This window comes from Sminthopsis crassicaudata, chromosome 2 (genome assembly GCF_048593235.1).
Source record: "Sminthopsis crassicaudata isolate SCR6 chromosome 2, ASM4859323v1, whole genome shotgun sequence".
Classification (NCBI taxonomy): domain Eukaryota; kingdom Metazoa; phylum Chordata; class Mammalia; order Dasyuromorphia; family Dasyuridae; genus Sminthopsis; species Sminthopsis crassicaudata.
The window spans coordinates 617,310,986-617,333,995 of NC_133618.1; the positions used below are offsets into that span (position 1 = coordinate 617,310,986).

At 43.8% G+C, this 23,010-nt stretch overlaps 1 protein-coding gene across 1 annotated transcript in view; it reads right to left on the reverse strand.

The window, feature by feature from the left end:
• AP3B2 (adaptor related protein complex 3 subunit beta 2) overlaps window positions 1-3,853 on the reverse strand; it is a 47,154-nt gene extending 43,301 nt beyond the window's left edge. The window contains exon 1 of the mRNA XM_074296162.1: window positions 3,620-3,853. Within this exon, the coding sequence (XP_074152263.1) occupies window positions 3,620-3,732 (113 nt within the window). The 5' untranslated portion in view covers window positions 3,733-3,853. The remainder of the gene's footprint in view (window positions 1-3,619) is intronic.
• Window positions 3,854-23,010: the final 19,157 nt, after the last annotated feature.

A 23,010-nucleotide genomic window follows, 5' to 3' on the forward strand; every position in this document is an offset into this window, starting at 1 on the left:
TTTATTACTTAGTCCTTGTCTCTAAACCCAAGGGGCTCACTGCAAAATAGAAGCCAAGGGGTATTAATCCAAGAAAAAGAGCTCGAAGATGGGAGTAAAAGTTTCTTTGTGATTGCTCCAGAGGAGCCAGTGGACCTCCAGAAGGACTAAACTTCATTTATATTCCTAGGGATAGGTTTAATGTGAACCTAATGAAAGTTCAGAAATTAGATTTTACTCGGCGATTTTCCTCACATTAAGCGATATCTGTCTGTCTGTCACCTGTTGTCAGGAATGGTAGAACCTTCAGGAAAGTCCAAAGGGTTACTTTGACTATTTAGAGGTCTAGGAAGGAAGGGAGAAGTTAGGAGACTGGGCTTTGTTCTAAGAGAATATTCTGCTCCTATCTTAAGGAGTGACATAACCATCTTAGTCTAAGAAAGCAGTAGAGAGAGACCACCACCACTGGGATAAAAAATTATACAACAATTAAATAATAGCTCACAATCAAAAGTGTTCTAAAGTATCCTAAGTGCTGTCCTTATAACAACCCTGTGAGGTAGAAAGCTTAGGGCCCCAAAACAAGGTGTCACAAGATAGGACAATTAAACTCCAAACTGGGGCTGTGAGGTAAGTAGGAGTTATAATAAGATGGAGTATCACTGGAAGGGGGAGTCATGAAGGAAACATTCTTCTCAACTTCCCCATAACTATCGAGGGTACCATCATTCTCCCAATTATCCAGGCAAAAAACTCCCACTCTTTACCTCTTTCTACCCTATGACCAATCTTTTGCCAAATCCTGTTGATTCTATCTTTGTAAAAGATTTGTCCCCATCCTCAAACCCAATTTTGCATTATTTGCAATAACTGGCTGGTTGATCTCCTGCATAAGTCTCTCTGCACTCCAGTCCACACTTAAATTCAAGGTCCGACATTGTTATTCAGGCCTGACTGAGTCTTTGTCCCCATTTGGAGTTTTCTTGGCAAATATACTGGAACAGTATCTTTATCCAGTTCATTTTACAGATGAGAAAATGAGGAAAACAGGATTAAGTGACTTGCCCAGCATCACACAGCTGGTAAGCACGTGTCTGAGGCCAGATTTGAACTCAGGAAGATGAGGCTTTCTGACTCCAGACCCAGCACTCTATATCCACTGTAACTATTCCATCCCTCCCACTCAGTAAACACCAGTGGCTCCCCTTACCTCTAAGAGCAAATTTAAAATTGCTTAGCATTCAAATACCTTCAACATCTGGCCCTCCCCTTCTCCCACCTTTTCAGTCCTCTTGCTCGTTCCCTCTCCCCATCAGTCTCCTTGCTTTTCCTAGAAAAAGACACTGTATCTCCTGACTCTGGGAATGTCTATTGACTGTCCATGCCTTGCATAATTTCCCTCCTTCCTCTCTGCCTCCTGGCTTCCTTGACTTCCCATTTAAGTCCCAACCAAAATCCTATCTTCTCCAGGAATCACTTCCTGATTCTCCTTAATTCTAGTACTTTTCTTCTCTTGATTATTTCTAATATATTCTCTACATAGATTATTTATACATATATAAATATATATACATAGTATATATTTATACATAGTAATTAGCATGTTGTACCCCCTTCCCCTCTCCCCCCCCAATCTAATCTTTACTTTCTTTTGTATCCCTAAAGTTTAGTGCACTGTTGGGCAGCAGTAGGCGCCTAATAAATGCTTATTGATTGACTGAACCAGACGCACTGGTAAATGGAAGTGTGGGCTGGCCAGAGATGCAAGGAACGTGACATATGAATCTTTTAAAGTTTATAGAAATAGGGCCTTCCGGGCTTTGGGGGTGGAGATTTCCACAGTGATGGCAGCCTGATACTTGTGACATTTATGGGATTTGTTAACTTCTCTTCCTCCAACTCCACAGGAACATTCTACTGCTTGGACTTCTCCTACAAGATGTTTCCCGGGGTAGGGAACCCCCAAGACGACTCTTGGGGCAACAGAGGGAGTGGGGAAGGGGTTCATAGTCCGGGTTAAGTATGAAGGCCCTGGAAGGAATTTCAGTTGGATTTTTTGAGAGGAGGAATAACTGGGAAGGGGATGCACATATAAAGGGCAGAGAAGGCATCCAGAAAAAAAGTTGGGGTCTGGGGTCCCGCGGGGGTCCCGGGGCGCAGAGGAATAGCCTAGAAATCCCCGTGCTTCGGAAGCAGCTTCATGGCCCAGCCTCCAGGTAGGTGGGCAGATGACGAGCTCGGGGCAGAGGAGGTGCTCCTTGCGACCTCGTCACGTAAGTCCCAATTCACGCTGGGTGGGAGTAAATGAACTGCAGACTAGGCAAGAGTCGCACACAAAGACCCGGGAGGACAAAACGCAGGCCGCTCCAGCCGGCACCTCCAAGTCACATCACCCCTCCCGGCCCCCAGCTAGCCCGCTTTCCCCCCGCCCCTACGTCACGGGCTAGGAAGGGCTGCGGGGTGGAGCTTAAAAGCCGGAGGCGGGGGAAGAGCTGTCCATGGTCCGGGGCTGACAGAGATCGGAGTGGCGGTGGCCAGGGTCCGGGTCGGGACTGACAAGTCCCACAAAGGGAACTCCCCCCACAGGCCGGGCTCCCGCGAGTCGCTGGGACCCTCTCCCGCCCTATCGCTGAGGTATTTTACTCCAGGGATGAAATTAGTCTGCTTCTGGCCCTCCGATTTCTTCCACTTTCTCCCCAAATCTCTGCACTTCTGGGTTCCTCCTCCCCTCACCGCACACCATCACCACAGCCTCCAAGTACGCTCCGTCCTCGTCCAGTCCAGGGTCTTCACACAACCACTCAGATCTTTGCCGTCACGTTACCCCAGGTACTTCATTACTCAGCCACCAGTGTCCCGCCCTATTCCCTTCCCTCCTGCAGCAGGCCTCCAGCTTTCCCCCCTGCCCCCAGATCTTCCCCAAGGTCCTCAATTACCCCCAGCCAGCCAGGTCTTCAACCATTCTCCCCACCGGGTGTCTTCTCCTCCCCAAATCCCGTCCCAAGCCCCCTCCTGTCAAAGCACAGCTGCTCATAAGCTAGTTCCACCCGCCTCCAGGCTACCGCTGCCCAGGTCGCCTGATATATTCCTTCCCCCAAAGCCTTTCCTGGGTCCCCCTTTACATGCAGATTTCCCTCCTCTGCCCCCACATATCTTCGCTTTCTGCAGACTTATCCTCCCAATTTCTGGTGCCCCACTCTACAGGAGCCATATCTTTCCTGATCGGAGTCCTGGCTCTCGCCCTGTACCTTCTGTACCTTCCCTGTCCCCTCTCCTGGTCCCAGGTGTAATCGGGCCATGGGTCTGAATCTGAGACCGAGATCTGGGTTCCCCTCATCGAGGAGAAGGAGGCCTCTAAGGGACAAGGAGGCGGGTGAGGGGGGCAGGTGAGAAGGAGGGTGCAGTAACTCCTCGCAGGGTGCAGAATCTGGTGGCAAATCTGGGAACAAGAATGACTTCTTCCCTCTAAAAGCTGCGAGTGCAAGTCATCACCCTTGGGCCTCACTTGCTAAAGGGGGGCCGGGTTGATAACCCCGCCCCCTCCCCACAAACCCCGGGCCCGTAGCCGGGAAAAGCAAGCATTCTTCCTGGAGCCGGGGCCCGCATCCCAGCCTACTCCATCCTCCGGGGCCCGCCTTACCGCTTGTAGTCTGAGGAGAAGATGCCGCCGCTGGCCGGGTCGTGACCGTATTCGGGCTCCCCCAGGCTGGAGGAGCCGCCCTTGTCCTCGCTGTAAGCAGGAGCGACCGACATGGTGGTCAGGGTCCGGGAGGCAAGGCCGGGCCGCGGAAGCTTGGAGGAAGCAAGGTGTGCCTGGCGATGCTGGAGCTGGGATTTAGGAATCAGAATCTAGGCTGAGCTTCTTAAAGGGCCAGGCTCCCGGAAAGGAAGTAGGGGGAAAGGGGGAAGGGGGAGGGGGTGTGGATACTGCAGCAGGCACCTGGCTCCTCCCCGCCTCAACCGAGGAGCTGTGACGTCATCCTCACGTGAACTAGGATACCCCCCCTCCCCAAAGGACGTCCCTTCCTCTTAAAGGGATAGAAGGAGGTTTCCGACATTTCCAAGGAGGGGCTTCCTTCCTCACTCCGGGGAGAAAGATGGGAGCCAGAGCTTGGAAAGCATAAGCTATCCTGTGATAATGGGAAGAGGGAGGTGAGGGAACAACATGAATTGAGAAGCAGTGACGTAAGGCAGAGATTCAAGAGATCCAAGGCTTATCTCTGACTTATTCTTGGCTGTGTGATCTTAGCCAAGTCCTCTGTGACAATCCAGAGTCTAGACAACTTTGTAAGACTAGCAAGAGGAGGTCCTGGTCTGCATTAGCAGAAGTCCCCTCATCTGAGCGTTCCCTGACGAGGAAATCTCAAGCCCACCTACCCCTATTTATCATCCAGCCGCCTTATGTGGTAGCACTAGGGATATAATAGCCAAAATGAACAACAATCTTCAACTGGCTTTTTTTCACCGATATGCATTCATCTTTGAGAGTTCATCAGAAGTGACTCAGTTATAATCGGTGTGGAATAGGACCTGAACTTTCTTCTCTAATCTTTCATCGTGTAGTAAAAACAGAACAAAAAACAACTTCAAACAAGGCTTCCTAAGCTTGTCAGGAAAATCGAGGATTTGGAACTGAAAAACCAAAGCCAAACATCTGCCGTCTCAGAGTCACCCTGAAAACCAGGCGCTCACTCAAAATTCAATTCTCTTTTGCCGGAGGGGGGGGGGTAGGCATAGGTTATATGGTTGAAAGATGATGCTTACATTTAGGATTCCCTTTCCTTCTAGATTTAATGCCTAATTAACCATCAGATCCAGTCCTAGCTCATTGTCTCTCCCTACCACGTTGGAAGGTCACTACCTCAGTTCCCCTAATTCAAAATCTCTTTGAGTTCTTTCTCCTATATACCTAATTTAATTTATGTAGGATTTGTGCTGTGCCTCCTTGCTAGACAAGGGAATTCCATAAGCTAGCTTTCCAACAGAAGTCTTTCCTATGCTTAATACTTAAATGTTGATAAGTGAGGAGAGCAGAACCAAAAGACAATAGGCACTTTAATTAGAACTATCCAGTTAAAAACCACTAAATCTGAGCTACACATATCCAACAGGATAAATCTATGTGACCCAGGTCCCCCTGATTCAAGAGAGTAAAATTTAGAGAACTGTCTACATTTTCATATCCATTTTCTCCTCCATCCATCTCTCTTATCTTCCATTTTAAGATGTAGAGCCAGAAGAAATATCTCTCTACTCCAGACAAGGAAGCAACTTGAATCTATGTTTTGTAGTACTATCTACTGTGTTAGATAGTTGTTCCTGAGGACTTCCGGCCAAGATGGCTGCGTGGAGGCAGACAGCTGATTGAGCTCCTCGTTTTCTCTCAGAACTTACTTCATGACAAGCCTCAGACTTAATGCTTGACCCAGAAAGAAATCCACAAATAATCACCAAGAGAAGACATCCTTGAAAGTCGCCAGAAAAGGTTCTGTGTTTGCTCGGGGGAGGGTCAATCAGACTGGGCACAGACTGAGGGCAGGCAAGCCAGAGCGGGGCAGGCAAGCCAGAGAGAGACAGGCAGCTCACACAGCTCAGACCAGAGGGGGAGGGGTGCGATCTCTGCCATTTCTGCAAAAGGGCTTTTGCCCCAGTGTGGATGCTCAGTCTTGGCAGCAAGCCAGGAGCAGCAGAGAGGGTGTAAACATCAGAGGTGAAGATTAAAACCCCAGAAAGCCAGCATCTCTCAGAGCCTGGCCACCCCCAACCTCCACCTAGACTGACTCGGTGCGTTCTCGGAGCCTCAGAGTGCAGACTCAGTACAGTCATTGCTGTTCTGTTAGTGACTCTCTGCTGCCCTGCCCCCAGTCTGTAGAGGAAGCCCATTAATACCATCCATCCCCATCCCCCTCAAAACAGACCAATTGTTTCTCTTGTCAGTTTGTTTTCTTTGATTCTGCTCTGACAAAATGAACAAAAAATTCAAAAGGGCTCTAACCATTGACAGCTTCTGTGTGGAGAGGGAGCAGACTTCAAATGCTGAGGAGACTAGGAACAGACTGTCCCCAGATGTATCCCCTGGGAGGGATATAAGCTGCTCCTCAATACAAAAGAACCTCATAGAGGAAATCAAAAAGGCTCTCACAAGAGAGCTGGAAGAGAAATGGGAAAAGGAAAGGGAAGCTTGGCAAGAGAGCCTGAAGAAGTCATCCCATGCATTCAAAGACAGAGTGGATAAAGAAATCAAATCATTGAGAAACAAGATTAGTGAGCTGGAAAAGGTAAATAACTCCAAGGAAAATAGGATTAGTGACTGGAAAAAGAAAACAGCTCTTTAAAAAATAAAATGGATAAAATGGAAAAAAATTCCATAGAAGATAAAAACTCAATTGGACAATTACAAAGAGATATAAAAAAAGTGAGTGAAGAAAATACATCATTGAAAATTAGACTGGAACAAGTAGAAATGAATGACTCAAGGAGAAACCAAGAGGTAGTCAAGCAAAACCAGAGAAATGAAACAATTGAAAAGAATGTCAAGTACCTTACCAGAAAGATAACAGACCTGGAAAACAGATCCAGGAGAGACAATTTGAGAATACTCGGACTCCCTGAAAAATGTGAGGAAAAAAAGAGCTTGGACACCATTTTCGAGGAAATTATCAAAGAGAACTGCCCAGATATTCTGGAAACAGAGGGTAAAATAGACATTGAAAAAATTCATTGATCAGCTACTGAAAGGGACCCTAAAATCAAAACGCCAAGAAATATAGTGGCCAAGTTCAAGAACCATCAGACAAAGGAAAAGATATTGGAAGCTGCTAGAAAAAAGCAATTCAGATATGGAGGATCCACAATAAGGATAACCCAGGATCTAGCAGCGTCCACATTAAAAGAACGCAGGGCCTGGAACATGATATTCCGAAAGACTAAGGAACTTGGTATGCAGCCAAGAATAACTTACCCAGCAAGAATGAGCATCGTTTTCCAGGGAAGAAGATGGACATTTAACGAAATAAATGAATTCCATCTATTTTTGATGAAAAAACCAGACCTACATAAAAGGTTTGATCTTCAAATACAGAACTCAAGAGATTTCTAAAAAGGTAAAAAGAAATCTTGAGAAAAATATGTAAAGAACATATGTACAATTTGTCTTAGAAACTAGAGGTGGAAAGGAAATTATATCATAAAAAAGTATAAAGTTGTGGTACTACATCTCATGAAGAGGCAAAGGTAACCTATTATATCTGAGAGAAAGAAAGGAGGGAGATGAACATAGCGTGTATCAATAGACATATTCGATTTATGGTGAAACTTCTACTTCATTGAAAAGTGAAAGGGAAGGAATAAGCTAAGGGGAAGGGAATACAGAAATTTTGAGGAAAAGGGGTAAAATAAGGGGAGGATCTTTAAGGTGGGGAGGGATCCTAAAAAGGGAGGGCTGTGAAAAGCAAGTGGTGTTCACCAGTTTAATACTGGGTAGGGGGGTAAAAGGGAAGGAAAGGGGAAAAGCATAAGCAGGGGTTAATAGGATGGCAAGCAATATAGAATTAGTCCTTCTAACCATAAATGTGAATGGGGCAAACTGCCTCATAAAGAGGAAGCAGTTAGCAGACTGGATTAAAAGTCAGAATCCTACTATAAGTTGTTTACAGGAAACACACCTGAAACAGGGTGAGACATTCAAACTAAAAGTAAAAGGGTGGAGCAGAATCTATTATGCTTCAGGCAAAACCAAAAAAGCAGGAGTAGCCATCCTCATCTCAGATCTAGCAAAAACAAAAATTGATCTAATTAAAAGAGATAAGGAAGGGCATTATATCCTGCTAAAGGGTAGCATCAATAATGAAGCAGTATCAATATTAAACATATATGCACCAAGTGGTGCAACATCTAAATTCTTTTTTTTTTTAATTTATTTTATTTTTTTTTATATTTTTTTATTTTATTTTATAATTATAACATTTTTTTGACAGTACATATGCATGGGTAATTTTTTACAACATTATCCCTTGCACTTACTTCTATTCAGATTTTTTCCCTTCCTCCCCCAACCCCCTCCCCCAGATGGCAAGCAGTCTTATATATGTTAAATATATTACAGTATATTCTAGATACAATATATGTGTGTAGAACCAAATTTTTTGTTGCACATGAAGAATTGGATTCAGAAGGTAAAAATAACAATTTACACTCATTTCCCAGTGTTCCTTTTCTGGATGTAGCTGGTTCTGTCCATCATTAATCAATTGGAATTGGATTAGCTCTTCTCTATGTTGAAGAAATCCACTTCCATCAGCATACATCCTCGTACAGTATCATTGTTGAAGTGTATAATGATCTTCTGGTTCTGCTCGTTTCACTCAGCATCAGTTGATGTAAGTCTCTCCAAGCCTCTCTGTATTTCTCCTGTTGGTCATTTCTTATAGAACAATAATATTCCATAATATTCATATACCATAGTTTACCCAACCATTCTCCAATTGATGGACATCCATTCATCTTCCAGCTTCTAGCCACTATGAAAAGGGCTGCCACAAACATTTTGGCACATACAGGTCCCTTTCCCTTCTTTAGTAGTTCCTTGGGGTATAAGCCCAGTAGTAGTATGGCTGGGTCAAAGGGTATGCACATTTTGATAACTTTTTGGGCATAATTCCAGATTGATCTAAATTCTTAAAAGAGAAATTAAGAGAGCTGCAAGAGGAAATAGACAGCAAAACTATAATAGCGGGAGATCTCAACCTTGCACTCTCAGAATTAGATAAATCAAACCACAAAATAAATAAGAAAGAAGTCAAAGAGGTAAATAGAATACTAGAAAAGTTTGATATGATAGATCTTTGGCGAAAGCTAAATGGAGACAGAAAGGAATATACTTTCTTCTCAGCAGTTCATGGAACCTATACAAAAATTGATCATATACTAGGGCAGAAAAACCTCAAAATCAAATGCAGTGAGGCAGAAATAGTAAATGCATCCTTTTCAGACCATAATGCAATCAAAATTACATTTAATAAAAAGCCAGGGGAAAATAGACCAAAAAATAATTGGAAACTAAATAATCTTATACTAAAGAATGATTGGGTAAAACAGCAAATCATAGACATAATTAATAACTTCACCCAAGAAAATGACAATAATGAGACATCATACCAAAATGTGTGGGATACAGCCAAAGCAGTAATAAGGGGAAGTTTTATATCTCTACAGGCCTACTTGCATAAAATAGAGAAAGAGAGGGCCAACGAATTGGGCTTACAACTAAAATTGCTAGAAAAGGAACAAATTAAAACCCCCCAGACAAACACAAAACTTGAAATTCAAAAAATAAAAGGTGAGATTAATAAAATTGAAAGTAAAAAAAAAAACTATTGAATTAATTAATAAAACTAAGAGTTGGTTTTATGAAAAAACCAACAAAATAGACAAACCCTTAGTAAACCTGATTAAAAAAAGGAAAGAGAAAAAGATAGTTGTTCCTCTATAGTAAAGTTTATTAAACTATGAGTTTCAACCTCATACAGGGTCGTGTAACTAAATTTGAGGGTTGCAAAATTATGATTTATTATCAGCAAATGTTTGATTTGTACACCTACTTTACATATCTGTATATCCAGGGTCAAATAAAAATTTTTCCAGCAAAAAAAGGGGTCAAGAATGGAAAAAGTTTAAGAAGCTCTCTTCTATAGCACCATATATATAGACTTGGAAGAACCAATTGACCAGATGAGGAAAATGAGTCATAATGAGGTAATTTGCCCAAGATCACATGGAGGTAAGTGGTAGAACAGCCTCAAATCTTAGTTCTTACTTTTGTTTTTTGGTCTCTTAAGCCAGTGCTCTTTCATTATATCTTGGTACCTTGATCTAATAATACCTCCACTTCACTCTGTTTTCCCAATGCTTCAGCTTTTTCTCTGTCCTAACAGCAGATGAACTAACAGAATTTCAAGGGACCTGAAAATATTCAATAAATATTAAGTACACATTATGTGTGGGACATGTTTATATCATCCCCCAAAGACTACAAAAAATGTCCTTGGTCAAGGGTCAAGTACAGTTCAAACAAATTATTTTTCAGAGGACATTTCCATGGGTCTAACTGTTGTGAAAACACTCATATTTATCTATTATTTCAAGCTAACTCATTATTGGCCATGAGTAGGATTTATGTTCAAGTTAATTTCCTAAAAAGGAGAGTCAGAAGGATCTGAGTTCATATACAGTCTTTGAGACACTTACTGTGGGAACTTGGGCAAATCAGATTACCTCTGTCTGGCTCAGTTTTTTCATTTGAAAAATGGGGATAATGATCGCACCTACACCCCAGGATTGTTGTATCAAATTGAGATAAATAAAATGAGATTTGGAGTTATCGCAGTACCTGACACATATTTGGCATTATATAAATATTATTATTACTAAGAGGCACATTTTATTTTAGGATGTGGTACATGGACTGAAAAATGGGGAGAGAAGGACATGGGATGGGGAGGGACATGTTAAGAATTGGCGAATTTTGGAACTTTCTTCCCTCAGTAATCTACTCACCACACCTCCTTATTTAAAGGACCTAAGAAAGTAGATAGCCCTTCGTCATCTGCTATGGGGTATGCTGGTGTTAAAGGGCACTGACCTGACTGTTTGATTCACTAAATACCCTCTCCACCCTTCTCATGGCCTTCCGGAAATAAATTTCCCTGGGAATTGCACTGCCCTCTAGTGACAAAAGACCTATGACCTGGAGTTCCCTAGTCCAGGTTTCATGGAAAATGCTTTTTGATTGATTAACCGAATTGGGTAAAATTTCAAGTAGTAAGGCTGATTACAGGAGGGGTCTTTTTTTTTTTTTTTTTTTTTTTTGGCACAACAACTCATGAGTTAGTTGTACAACTTTTGAAGGATATCATGGTTGCAGAAAGGGGAAGGAAAAGAAGATTTATATGAGGAACTCGGGCCAAAAGCAGTTTAAAAAGAGACAGAGCTTCTTAGACAAAAAATGCTTGAATAAAGGCACAGAATGTTTTGAGGATCAGAGAGAAAACTGCCCATGCAAGAAGCATGTACTGAAAGACAAATTATAAATCAAATAACTGTTCCAGAGGGACATATGATGATTACATAATCACTGCTGAGTTCATACTTTAATCCACTTTAAAAGGTGGATTTTTTGAGTTTCACATCAGCACTCAAACCCCTGATTTGGGACATTTAAAGCCAAAGCAGATGAGAAGACTAGATGAAACAAGAGTTTGAGAACAGAGGACACAGAAAATAGAAAAGCTGCTGACAGAAAGTGACCCCGCTCTGCTAAAGTGATTGCAGGGTCAGGGGAAAGAGAGCCACCGTGGGATTTGAGGTGGGTTTGGGGCAGGCAGGAATGATCCCAGTAGCTGATATGTGCACAACATTTTTCTTTTGTTTTCTCATTCGTGCCTCACCGCACCATCGCTCCGGGAGTAAGGACAAGTGTTACTCCGGTTTATAGAGGAAGCATTTGAGAAATAGACAGGTTAAGGGACCGGGCCACTGGTCATTCCTCATCCAGCTAGAAAGTGTCGGGCTAGGGTTATCAGCACCGGGACTTCTCCCGGCTGCACGATGAGCTGTCCCGTACGCTGCCTGCCGGGTCCCTCAAAAGCAGCGGGAGGCCCGGCCGGACCACACTGCAGCCCAATCCTTTCCCTTGGCCCCCGGACTCCTCTGAGGTTCTGAGAATGGAGAGCCCACACCCAGTCTGCGGAGAACAGTTTAATGGTATCCTGCTAAGCTTCTCCTTGGAAACGCCGCCGGAGGAGATTCTAGGGCCTCTGGGAGAGCTCAGATCCGGTCACGGTCACGTCCACATCCAAATCCGTGTCCGCGGAGAGTTGGGGAGAAAGGGCGCGTTTGAGCCCGCGGAGCCACGACCCCAGTGCTCCCCCCCACCTACGGGACGGCAGCCGGCAGGGGAAGCATTGGAAACTGAGGCGGGGCGGGGGAGGAAGGGGAAACGTCTTGCCCGGTGGCACAGGTGGTAATGACAAAGCCAGGACTCCCACCGGGTTCTCGGCCTGCAGCCACGGCCTCACGTGCACGGTTTTTCCTCCTGGGCACGCATTCCCCCTCCCCCAGAATTTCCCGCCTGCGGCAGCCGTGGGCACTTCGGGGTGAGAAGTGGGGCCGGCCCCGGGAGGGCAGAGGAAAGGGCGGGCGGATCCCACCTTGTTACTCAGGACACTCGGCCCTCGCAGCGCCGTCCCCTGGCCCAGGAGGGTCAAGGCGAAGTGGAGGCAGTTGCTGCGGGTCGGGTGATAAGGAAGGGCGTCCGCGTCCATGGCCTCCTGCACCCTCCGCTTCGGCGCTGGCGGTCCCCCCCGCCCTTCTTCCCGCCCGAGCGAGCGGGAGCGCAGCAGCTGCCGCCGGCCCTGCTTGGATACCAGGCCCTCCCAGGGGCCCAGCAAGGCCTGGAGCGCCCGGGGGCCTCCCCGGGAATGAGGGGAAAGGCGAAGGGGATCTTCGTGTGGCGGGGGCAAGCCCCCTTGCTTCCAACTGGAGTTACCGATCACAATAATCACCCGGGCCCCTCCGATTCAGTCAGCCCTCCCTGGGGCTTACCGTCAAGCCCCGGCTCCTCACCTTCCTAGCTCTGCTCTTCATCCCCGTCCCTCACCCCCCAGTCTTTCATTTCCCCAGCCTGTCACTCCCAAACCTCATCTTCGGTCCCCCACAATCTCTCTCATCCCCTGTCCTCTCACCTCTCACCTTCATTCCCCCTCAGCTTCTACCACCCCCGTTACTCCCCCAAACTCTGCGATCCCTTCTTATCATCTCTTCCTTCATCTTTCCTCAACCTTGTCACTTAACAAAACTCCCATTCCCTGCCCACCTCCTCCTCCCTATCCTATCCCCCCTCATCATGCTCATGCATTACCCCAATTCCCATGATCCTCCCAAACCTTAGTCATATAAATTTTGAGAGAAGAGAGATTTTTCCGTTTTGTCTCCGTATCCCCCATGCTTTTCACATGACAGATGCTTAATCTTGTTCGATTGAATTCTCACCTCCCATCCTCACCCAACTCTCATTTCCCAAATTCTACCCTTTAGAACTTATTTCCCAATAACCTCCCAATGTCCCTCCCTGCTAACACTTAACATCTCACCCCGCCTCTTTCTTGTCATTCTTATGGTTCCCTTTTCCCTGCCTTTTCCTCATTCTTCCTTCTCATCCATCCTTCATCAGTCCTGGAGTATTTATAGTCTATGCCCTTTAGATACATATTCATACATTGCCCTATTTGTTTTCCCACATATAAGTCTTGTTTTCCAGACAGAGACTGGGATTTCTACATAGACAGCACCAAGCACAGTGTGTGGTATAAAACAAAGCACTTAATGGAGACTTGTTAAATTGTGGGAAGGAAGTGTTTTCTCTTTGGAATAAGCTGAGCATGTATACTCAATCTTTCACTTGTTTTTCAGCCACATCCAACTCTTTGTAATCCCATTTGGGATTTTTCTTGGCAATAGTAGTTTACCACCTTACACCTTATTTTACAGGTAAATAGGGCTAACTAACTTGCCCAAGGTCAGAACACACAGCTAAAAGTGCCGAGATTGGATTTGAACTTGATCAGTCTTCCTGATTCCAGGCCCTGTACTTTATCCACAACACCTAGCTGCCTAGGACTAACTACCTGGTACTTAATGTAACTCTGGCTTGGATTTGAATTCTCCTATAAGCAGAAAGTTGGGCTTCTAGGGCCCACAGTGGGCCTTATGTATGGATGTGTGTGCATGTATGTGCACATGAAATAAAATCTTCCGGACTCCAGCACTCACCTTCAAAGTGGATGATTTCCCCTTGTCTACAGTACACACTTACGTGGGCCCCCAGCCAGCGTCCTGCAGCTGATGTTAATTGAAACAGGAAGAGATCTCCAGGTTCTAGCTCATGCCCTTCCAGTTCCACAGCTTCAAAGTGCTGGCCCAAGAAAGCCTCATAAAGGAAGAACTGGGCAGTGCTGAGTGCACCAGACAGGACCTAGTAGAAACAAGATCCTGCCTTCCTCTTGAACCTAAGCCTGTCTCCTGCATGGGACTTTCCAGTTGATGGCTGAGCCCTCCAGCCTGAGGGTAGGGGGCAGAGCAAGAGGCACAGTCCAGAGTGGGGGCAGAAAAGACTTCAAAGGGCGATTTAGGAGGGCAGTTTTCAGAAAGTTATATTTAAAGGTAAAGCCTGATCAAGTAGGATTCATACCAGGAATGTAGGGCTGGTTTAATATTAGGAAAACTATTAGTATAATTGACCATATTAATAATCAAATTAATAAAAACCATATGATCATCTCAATAGATGCAGAAAAAGCATTTGACAAAATCCAACATCCATTCCTACTAAAAACTCTTGAGAGTATAGGAATAAATGGACTATTCCTTAGAATAATCAGGAGCATATATTTAAGACCTTCAGTAAGCATAATATGCAATAGAAATAAACTGCAACCTTTCCCAGTAAGATCAGGAGTGAAACAAGGTTGCCCACTATCACCATTACTATTCAATATAGTACTAGAAACGCTAGCCTCGGCAATAAGAGCCGAGAAAGAGATTCAAGGAATTAGAGTAGGAAATGAGGAAATCAAACTATCACTCTTTGCAGATGACATGATGGTATACTTAGAGAACCCCAAAGACTCTGCTAAAAAGCTATCAGAAATAATTCAGAATTTTAGCAAAGTGGCAGGATACAAAATAAATCCACATAAATCCTCAGCATTCTTATATATCACCAACAAAATGCAACAGCAAGAGATACAAAGAGAAATTCCATTCCAAACAAATGTTGAGAGTATAAAGTATTTGGGAATCCATCTACCAAAGAATAGTCAGGAATTATATGAGAAAAATTACAAAACACTTGCCACAAAAATAAAGTCAGATTTAAATAATTGGAAAGACATTCAGTGCTCTTGGATAGGCCGAGCGAATATAATAAAGATGACAATACTCCCCAAACTAATCTATTTATTTAGTGCTATACCAATCAGACTCCCAAGAAACTATTTCAATGACCTAGAAAAAATAACAACAAAATTCATATGGAAGAATAAAAGGTCGAGAATTGCAAGGGAACTAATGAAAAAAAAGTCAGAGGAAGGTGGTCTAAGTGTACTTGATCTAAAGCTATATTATATAGCAGCAGTCACCAAAACCATTTGGTACTGGCTAAGAAATAGACCGGTAGATCAGTGGAACAGATTAGATACAAAGGACAAAAAAGGGTACATCTATAGCAATCTAATCTTTGACAAACCCAAAGATACCAACATTAGGGACAAAAAAATCATTATTCGGAAGAAACTGTTGGGAAAACTGGAAATTAGTATGGCAGAAATTAGATATGGATCCACACTTAACACCATATACCAAGATAAGATCAAAATGGGTCCATGATTTAGGCATAAAGAATGAGATCATAAATAGATTAGAGGAACAGAGGATAGTCTACCTCTCAGACCTGTGGAGGAGGAAGGAATTTATGACCAGAGGAGAATTAGAGATCATTATTGATCACAAAATAGAATATTTTGATTACATCAAACTAAAAAGTTTCTGTACAAACAATACTAATGAAAACAAGATTAGAAGGGAAGTAACAAATTGGGAAAATATTTTTAAAAGTAAAGGTTCTGACAAAGGTCTCATTTCCAAAATACATAGAGAACTGACCCTGATTTATAGGAAACCAAACCATTCTCCAATTGATAAATGGTCAAGGGATATGAACAGACAATTCTCAGATGAAGAAATTGAAACTATATCCACTCACATGAAAGAGTGTTCCAAATCACTACTGATCAGAGAAATGCAAATTAAGACAACTCTGAGATACCACTACACACCTGTCAGATTGGCTAAGATGACAGGAACAAATAATGATGAATGTTGGAGGGGATGTGGGAAAACTGGGACACTGATACATTGTTGGTGGAGTTGTGAAAGAATCCAGCCATTCTGGAGAGCAATTTGGAACTATGCCCAAAAAGTTGTCAAACTGTGCATACCCTTTGACCCAGCATTGCTGTTATTGGGATTATATCCCAAAGAAATACTAAAGAGGGGAAAGGGACCTGTATGTGCCAAAATGTTTGTGGCAGCTCTTTTTGTTGTAGCTAGAAACTGGAAGTTGAATGGATGTCCATCAATTGGAGAATGGTTGGGTAAATTGTGGTATATTGAAGGTTATGGAATATTATTGCTCTGTAAGAAATGACCAGCAGGAGGAATACAGAGAGGCCTGGAGAGACTTAAATCAACTGTTGCTGAGTGATATGAGCAGAACCAGAAGATCACTGTACACTTCAACAACAATACTGTATGAGGATGTATTCTGATGGAAGTGGAAATCTTCAACATAAAGAAGATCCAACTCACTTCCAGTTGATCAATGATGGACAGAAACAACTACACCCAGAGAAGGAACACTGGGAAGTGAATGTAAATTGTTAGCACTACTGTCTATCTACCCAGGTTACTTATACCTTCGGAAGCTAATATTTAATGTGCAACAAGAAAATGGTATTTACACACATGTATTGTATCTAGGTTATATTGTAACACATGTAAAATGTATGGGATTACCTGCCATGGGGGGAGGGAGTGGAGGGAGGGAGGGGATAATTTGGAAAAATGAATAAAATTTAAAAAAAAACAAAGGTAAAGCCCTCAGTTCCTCCTTTGTGGAAACCTCACTGAGTGTCAGTGAAGAAATCCCTCTGAAATTTTGTAGGATCCTCTTATTCATTCTCACTAATCATCTTCCAATCCCACCCAGCCAGCCTTGGTCAAGGCCTCCTCCCAGGAATCTACCTCTCTTCTCCTCTTCTTCACATATCCATCTCCTGTGGTGCTCCTCATCTCTGGTCCCAATTCCCACATCCCCATCTCCAGGACTCTTTTTCTTTTGCCTCCCTCCCAGGTTCTTCATCTCTCCATCTCCAAGATCCTCTCTTTTCCCTCTTTCCTCCCCCCGTCTTGCCATTTTTTGGAGACAGAGCGAGGCGGTCAGTCCAACTGCCAATACCTTGTTTGAAGAGAATATCTAAATGGAGAGAGAATCTGTGGTAGTAGGAGGACAGCCTGGATGGATCTAGGGGTAGGGAAGTAGGGAAAAAAAGACTTCCTCGGATGGGACAACATGGTGTTTGGGACAAAGAAAAAATATAAGTTGTAACGTGCTCTCCTGGCAGTTACAATTACTAGTCTGTCCTAGACCCACCAGAGTACCTTTGACCACTGTCCTTTGCAGTGTGAACTCTACCCGGCTCGCCTCCTCTGAGGCCTTCTAAGGTCTCTGGCCACAATCTCTTGAATCTATAGCTTAATAACCGGTAGCGCACTCAAGAACAACCACGTGTAATCTTAAAAGCCTTTATTATACCTACTCACATAATGCCCTAACTGATGCCCTGACTTGTTGGTTCCCGAGTGAACACCTGGTCAGAAGACCCATGTGTTCACTACCAAAACCCTTACCTCTTTTGGCTACCCATCTTGGCTTGGCCACCCAGGCTGTGAAGCCAAGGTGAAGAGCGCCAGGTTAAAGAGACCGCCTACTGCCTGCAGTGGGCTTACATAGGGCCTGTGAGGTCACACACACAGCCAATCAGCGAGAGAGTCACCCATTACGAAGCTATCTCAATATGGCCAGGATCCCGCCCAAGGGCAGTCCTAATATCCACAGAAATTACTTCGGGGCCTCAATCTCTCGATGAACTGTGTCCGCCCATTTAAAGGGCCCTTACAATAAGTGACTGATGGGGGATAACTTATGAGGCCCCCCCTCCCAGGGAAACAGGTGGCCAGGAACAAAGAGGATATATCTTAATTTCTCTTTAGCTTCCATGATGAACTGGTTGTTGGAATGCATTAATGGGGACAATGTTTCTTAAAAGTTCCATTCCAGAATCACTTTATGTGAAGTGATTCCTCCATGAAGCTTTTCTTTCTTGCAGGTCAGGCTGATCCTCCCTCCTTCTCTTAATTATATATAGCCTTGCATTAGCCTTTATTTTTAAATTTTTTTGAGGTGTGAATATGTCTCCTTCTCTACTGTCTACCCAGTGCCTAGTACAGTATATATGATAGGAAGGGCAGAAGTGGGGGGGAGTGTGTGCTTCAATATCAGATGGTTGGTTGCTGGGATTCTCTTTCTGGGCAAACAGTCATGTTCCACTCTCAGAGAATACTAAATCTGGTTACCTCAGGGGTTCATCCCCTTGGATTCTATACTCTTCCCTTAGAGGTCTCACAATTGCTAATAGCTGGAAACTGAGTATAATGACAAGGATGTCTTTTCTTTACTACAGGGGCTTCTTTGTTCCTCCCTATCTTCCTTCTATCCCCCACCTTTATTCTGCTCTTACATGTACCTCCCACCCTGTAGTAGCAGGTGGAACTCTATCTGTTCTGTATGTATATTATGTGTGTAGCAGAAGGGAATGGAGGACACGGAGCAGCTGCCCCACCACACTGGATAATTACATTCTACAGGACTATTATCTGTTGTTGTTACTATTATTATTATCTATTTTCTGGGTCAGCAGGATGGTATTACTCCCCATGACCACTACCAGGAGGCCCATGGGACTGGGCAAGCTGCTGGAGATTGTTCAGGGAGGCTGGTGGTAGGCAATGATCTAACTGTCACGGGGGAGAGAAGGAGACTAGATCATCCCAATCAGCCTCAGACTTCCTCAGACAGAAGGGAGGAGGTGCTAAGGAAATGCTTAGGATGGTTGTTACTTACCTGGATTGGGAAACTCATGGGGAGGGGGGAAGAAAAACCCAAAATTAGTGATTGCCAGGATATCTGTTGTCTTGCTGCAAAATGACTCTTTAGATAGTTGATTTCGTATTGGAGAAGCCCAGCACTTTGTCTTTCCTGATTATTTAAAATTGTTTCCTCCTACCAGTTCCACAAGAACACTAATATTACATTCCTAACCAGGGGTGTATTGCTTAGTTAAATGTTTAACTACCGGCTCTCTGGTGTGAAGGAGGGGATATGAATGGTACACTTTAAAGTCTGACTAGTCAATAAAGCAATAAATTAAGCTTTGGTTTATGTCATGTCCCAAATTCCAAGATACAGCTTTTCACATCAAACATTTAAGAACTGACTCCCTTGGGTGGGTTTGAATTGGCTCCAGTACAGCCCTACTTTTAACCCAATGAAGGGGTTCCCACCTGCCTCTCCTTCAATAAGCTCCACTGGCTCTCTATTGGCTCCAGGATCAAATATTAAATTCTCTGGTTTGTGTTCAAAGCCTTTCATTACCTGAGCATTCCCCCTTGCTCTTTTCTGGTTTTCTTATGCCTCACTCTCTTTCATTTCTTCTTTGATCTAGAGATACTGGCCCCTGGTTGTCCCCTGAGCAAGGCGGTCCATCTCTCCACTCCAGAAATCTCTGGCTGTCTCCCTTTTCTAAAATGCTCTCCCTTCTCACCTCTGCCTCCTACCTTCCCTGGCTTCAAGTTCCTACTAAAATTCCACCTTCTAAAGGAAGTTTCTCCCACTTTTTCTTAACTCTAGTGCCTTTCCTCTGTTGATTATTTCCTATTCACCTTGTATATAGCTTGTTTGTACACAGGTACATGCAATAGGTATTTAATAAATTCTTAACTGCCTACTTCCATTGGATAGTCAGTAAGATTGCAGGAGCCAATTCAAACCTACCCCAAAGAAATGATTCTTAAATTTTCAGTGGAAAAATTTGCACCTTGGAATCGGGCAAGTGCCATAAATCAAGGCTTGACTTTTTTTTGGTTAATTGTTTAGACTTTAAAGTCTGCTGTTGCACACTCCCCCTCTTCACCCCACCTCCCCAGAGCCAGTTGTTAAACATTTGCCTAAGCAGTACACCCCTATTCCTGTGCCCAGGTGTGTGAGTGTGAATTTGCCTTTATGCCAGGGAGGGCTTGAGGTACAGTGGAAAAACATTGAGTTTGGAGTCAAAGGTGAGTTGAACTTCTTAATTAGTTTGGTGAATCATATTAGCTTGGCAAGTCATTTTCTCATCTCTAAAAGGAAGAAATAACAATTCCATTCTTATTCATGGGGTGAAGTTATTGGGAGAAAAATGAAAAAATATATATAATAAAGGGCTTTGTAAATAATAAAGAATCACAGAAATCCCAGCATTTTGTGCACATGAATGTATATGAATCTTCTCTTAGGGTGTGTATATTGAGAGACAGCATAGTCCAGAAGAGACTTCTGGACTTTAAGTCTAAATCGGGCCTCAGATGCTCCCTCACTGTATGTCTCTGGGCAGATAACTTTCCCTCTCTGAGTCTCAGTTTCCTCAACTGTAAATTGAGCTTAATAACAGCACCCAGGGGACGTTGAGAGGAACGAATTAGGTCATGTAGGAGAAATACCTTGCCAACCTTAAAGCCATCTCTTGATTATTTATCTGTGTCCAGGAACACCGGCAACCAAAAGACAGCTTCGGGTTCAGCTCAACCACTTACGTTGTGTCCCATTGTGTTCCTTCTCTAAAATGCCATTAATAACAACCTGGGAAGGATGATAGGGAGGGAGCAAAACCTTAGCTGACCCCAAGAAATCCCAGGCTGAGGAAGCTTTTCTGTGGTCATTAGCGCAGTTGTTGTCCCTCTGTACCCACTGCGGCTCACTCTGTACTCTCCCCTGTCTAGAGAGGGCAGCTAGGCGAGGGCCGCTCACTCAGCTGAAGGGAGAGATCACGGGAGGGGGCCTTGATGGGGACAAGGTGTCCCAAGGGGTAGGGAGGGGTCGGGGAGGCTTGTTTCACCCAGACTGGTCTGGCTGGTTCTAAGGGCCAAACAATGGGCCTACACAGGGCACTGGTGCTCCCTCACATGGAGTGTCACCTTCCTCCGGCATCACGAGATCCCAAAGGGGGGTGGGGGAGGCTCATGAGAAGTAATAACCCCCTTTCTCATGGCCTCTGGGACCCTGTGGCCTTTGGAGGCCCTCGGGCTGTGTCTGTGCTGAGTACACAGTGTCCCTGAGGTGGGGCAAGAAGGCAAGGATAGAGATACATCAGTATTTGGGTCAAGCCCACCTGTCCACCAGATCCAGATTGGACATTCTCTGTCTCTGTCTCTCTATCTCTTTGTTTCTATCTCTGTCTCTGTCTCTCTATCTCTTTGTTTCTATCTCTGTCTCTTTGTCTCTCTCTGTCTCTTTTTCTCTTTTCTCTTTCCTCTTTCTCTCTCTTCTCTTCCTCCCTGTTTCTCTGCCTCTCTCTATGTGTGTGTCTCTGTCACTATCTCTGCCTCTGTATGTCTATCCCTGTCTCTGTGTCCCTCTGCCTGTTTGTCTTTCTGTCTACCTCTCTCTGTATGGCTTTCTTTCCGCTCCTTCTCCTCCTTTTCTCTCTCTCCTCTCCTCTCCTTTCTGTCTCTGTCTGTCTATCTCTGTGCCCTCTGTCTCTCTGTCTGTCTTTGCCTCTATCCCTCTCTATGTCTCTGTCTCTCCTGTTTCCTTCCCTTCTCTTTTTTCCTCCTCTCCCTCCCTATCTCTGTCTCTGTCTATCTCTGTCTCTCCGCCCTCCTCTCCACTAGTCAAACTAGACTAGATTAGATGCAGCAATCTGTGAACTTATTAAAAAAAAAACCTTTTTTGGATAACTGTATAATCAATTTTTAAATAACAGTATAATTGGCTTCCTTTAGATTTCATTTTGCTCATTTAATTAATGTGTTACTTATTCCTTAATTGTGGGAAGGGGACTGTGGGCTTCATTAAATTACCAAAGGAGTCCTTGAGATAAAAAAGGCCCCAAATCCTGAAGAAGATCTTTAAGGTCTCTTAGAGGTCAAACTTTCTCTTATTCTAAGCCCTTCTCACCCTTTCTACCTGTGTGATCTTGGGCAAGTCAAGCTTTCTGGGCCTTCCATTCCCTCAATTCTAAAACCAAGGAATTGAACTATCTGACTTCGAGGTCCCTCCCAGCCCTAGAGCTTCGATCCTATGCCATCCAGTAATATTTTAAAAGCACTCAATACAATGCCTGGCATATAGTAGGTGCTTAATAAATGCTTGCTTTCTTCCTTAGGGTAACTGCTGGGCTCACTGCAATTACCCACATTTAGCCACGAGGGGGAAGCCTGATCTCCCTCTATCCTGATAGCTGATAACTGATTTAATTTCAGCCCTGTTTCACCTCTTCCTCTAAAAAACAGAAAACAAAAACAAATAAACAAAAAACCCTTACAAATGAAGGAGGAACAGAAGGAAAAAAGGAGTGAGTTTTCAGAGCAATTGTCTCTCATGAACACAATTTGGAGCTGGTCACAGTAATGGTTGGCTGATAGATTATGGGTTTCTCTCTTAGTTTGTCTCAACTACACTATGGGAGTGGGGAGTAAGGATTAGCATTATTCCCTTAGCATTAGCAATGGCCCCAGCTCTTAGACTTGAGAAGAGGTGATAGGGTTTGTACAGAAAAGTAGAAAATACTGGTGGAATAATAATAGCTAGAATTTGTATAGTTCTTATATAGTGTATAGTTTGGATGTAATTTGCATTAATAATTTCATTTGATTCTTACAAAAAACCTTATGAGATAAGGTGCTGTTATCATCCCCATATTACAGGTGAGAAAACTGAGGTTTAAGAGAAGTTGAATGACTGCCCAGGGTCATTTTTATTGAATTTACGGCTATTAAGTATAATAGTAAGACAGGATGTGAACCCAAGCCTTCCTAACTCTTTCCAACATGCTAACCACTGCACCACCTCATAAAGACAGAGTTAAGGCCAGTTCTGCCTTTTCTATATTATTTGCTGAAGGAATGGAAAAGCTTCTACCTAAAATGTCTCTTTGCCCTCTTTTCTTGCCTTCTCTATGAACTACAGTGTACTACAATTCTAAGAGACTGGTTCACGAGCTCCTCAGTGAATAACCCCAGTCATTTCAGCCCCAGAGCCTGCTGATTCTCCCCTTTCTAAAGGGAAAGAAAAGGGGAAAAAAAGGATGTCGCCACAGAGGA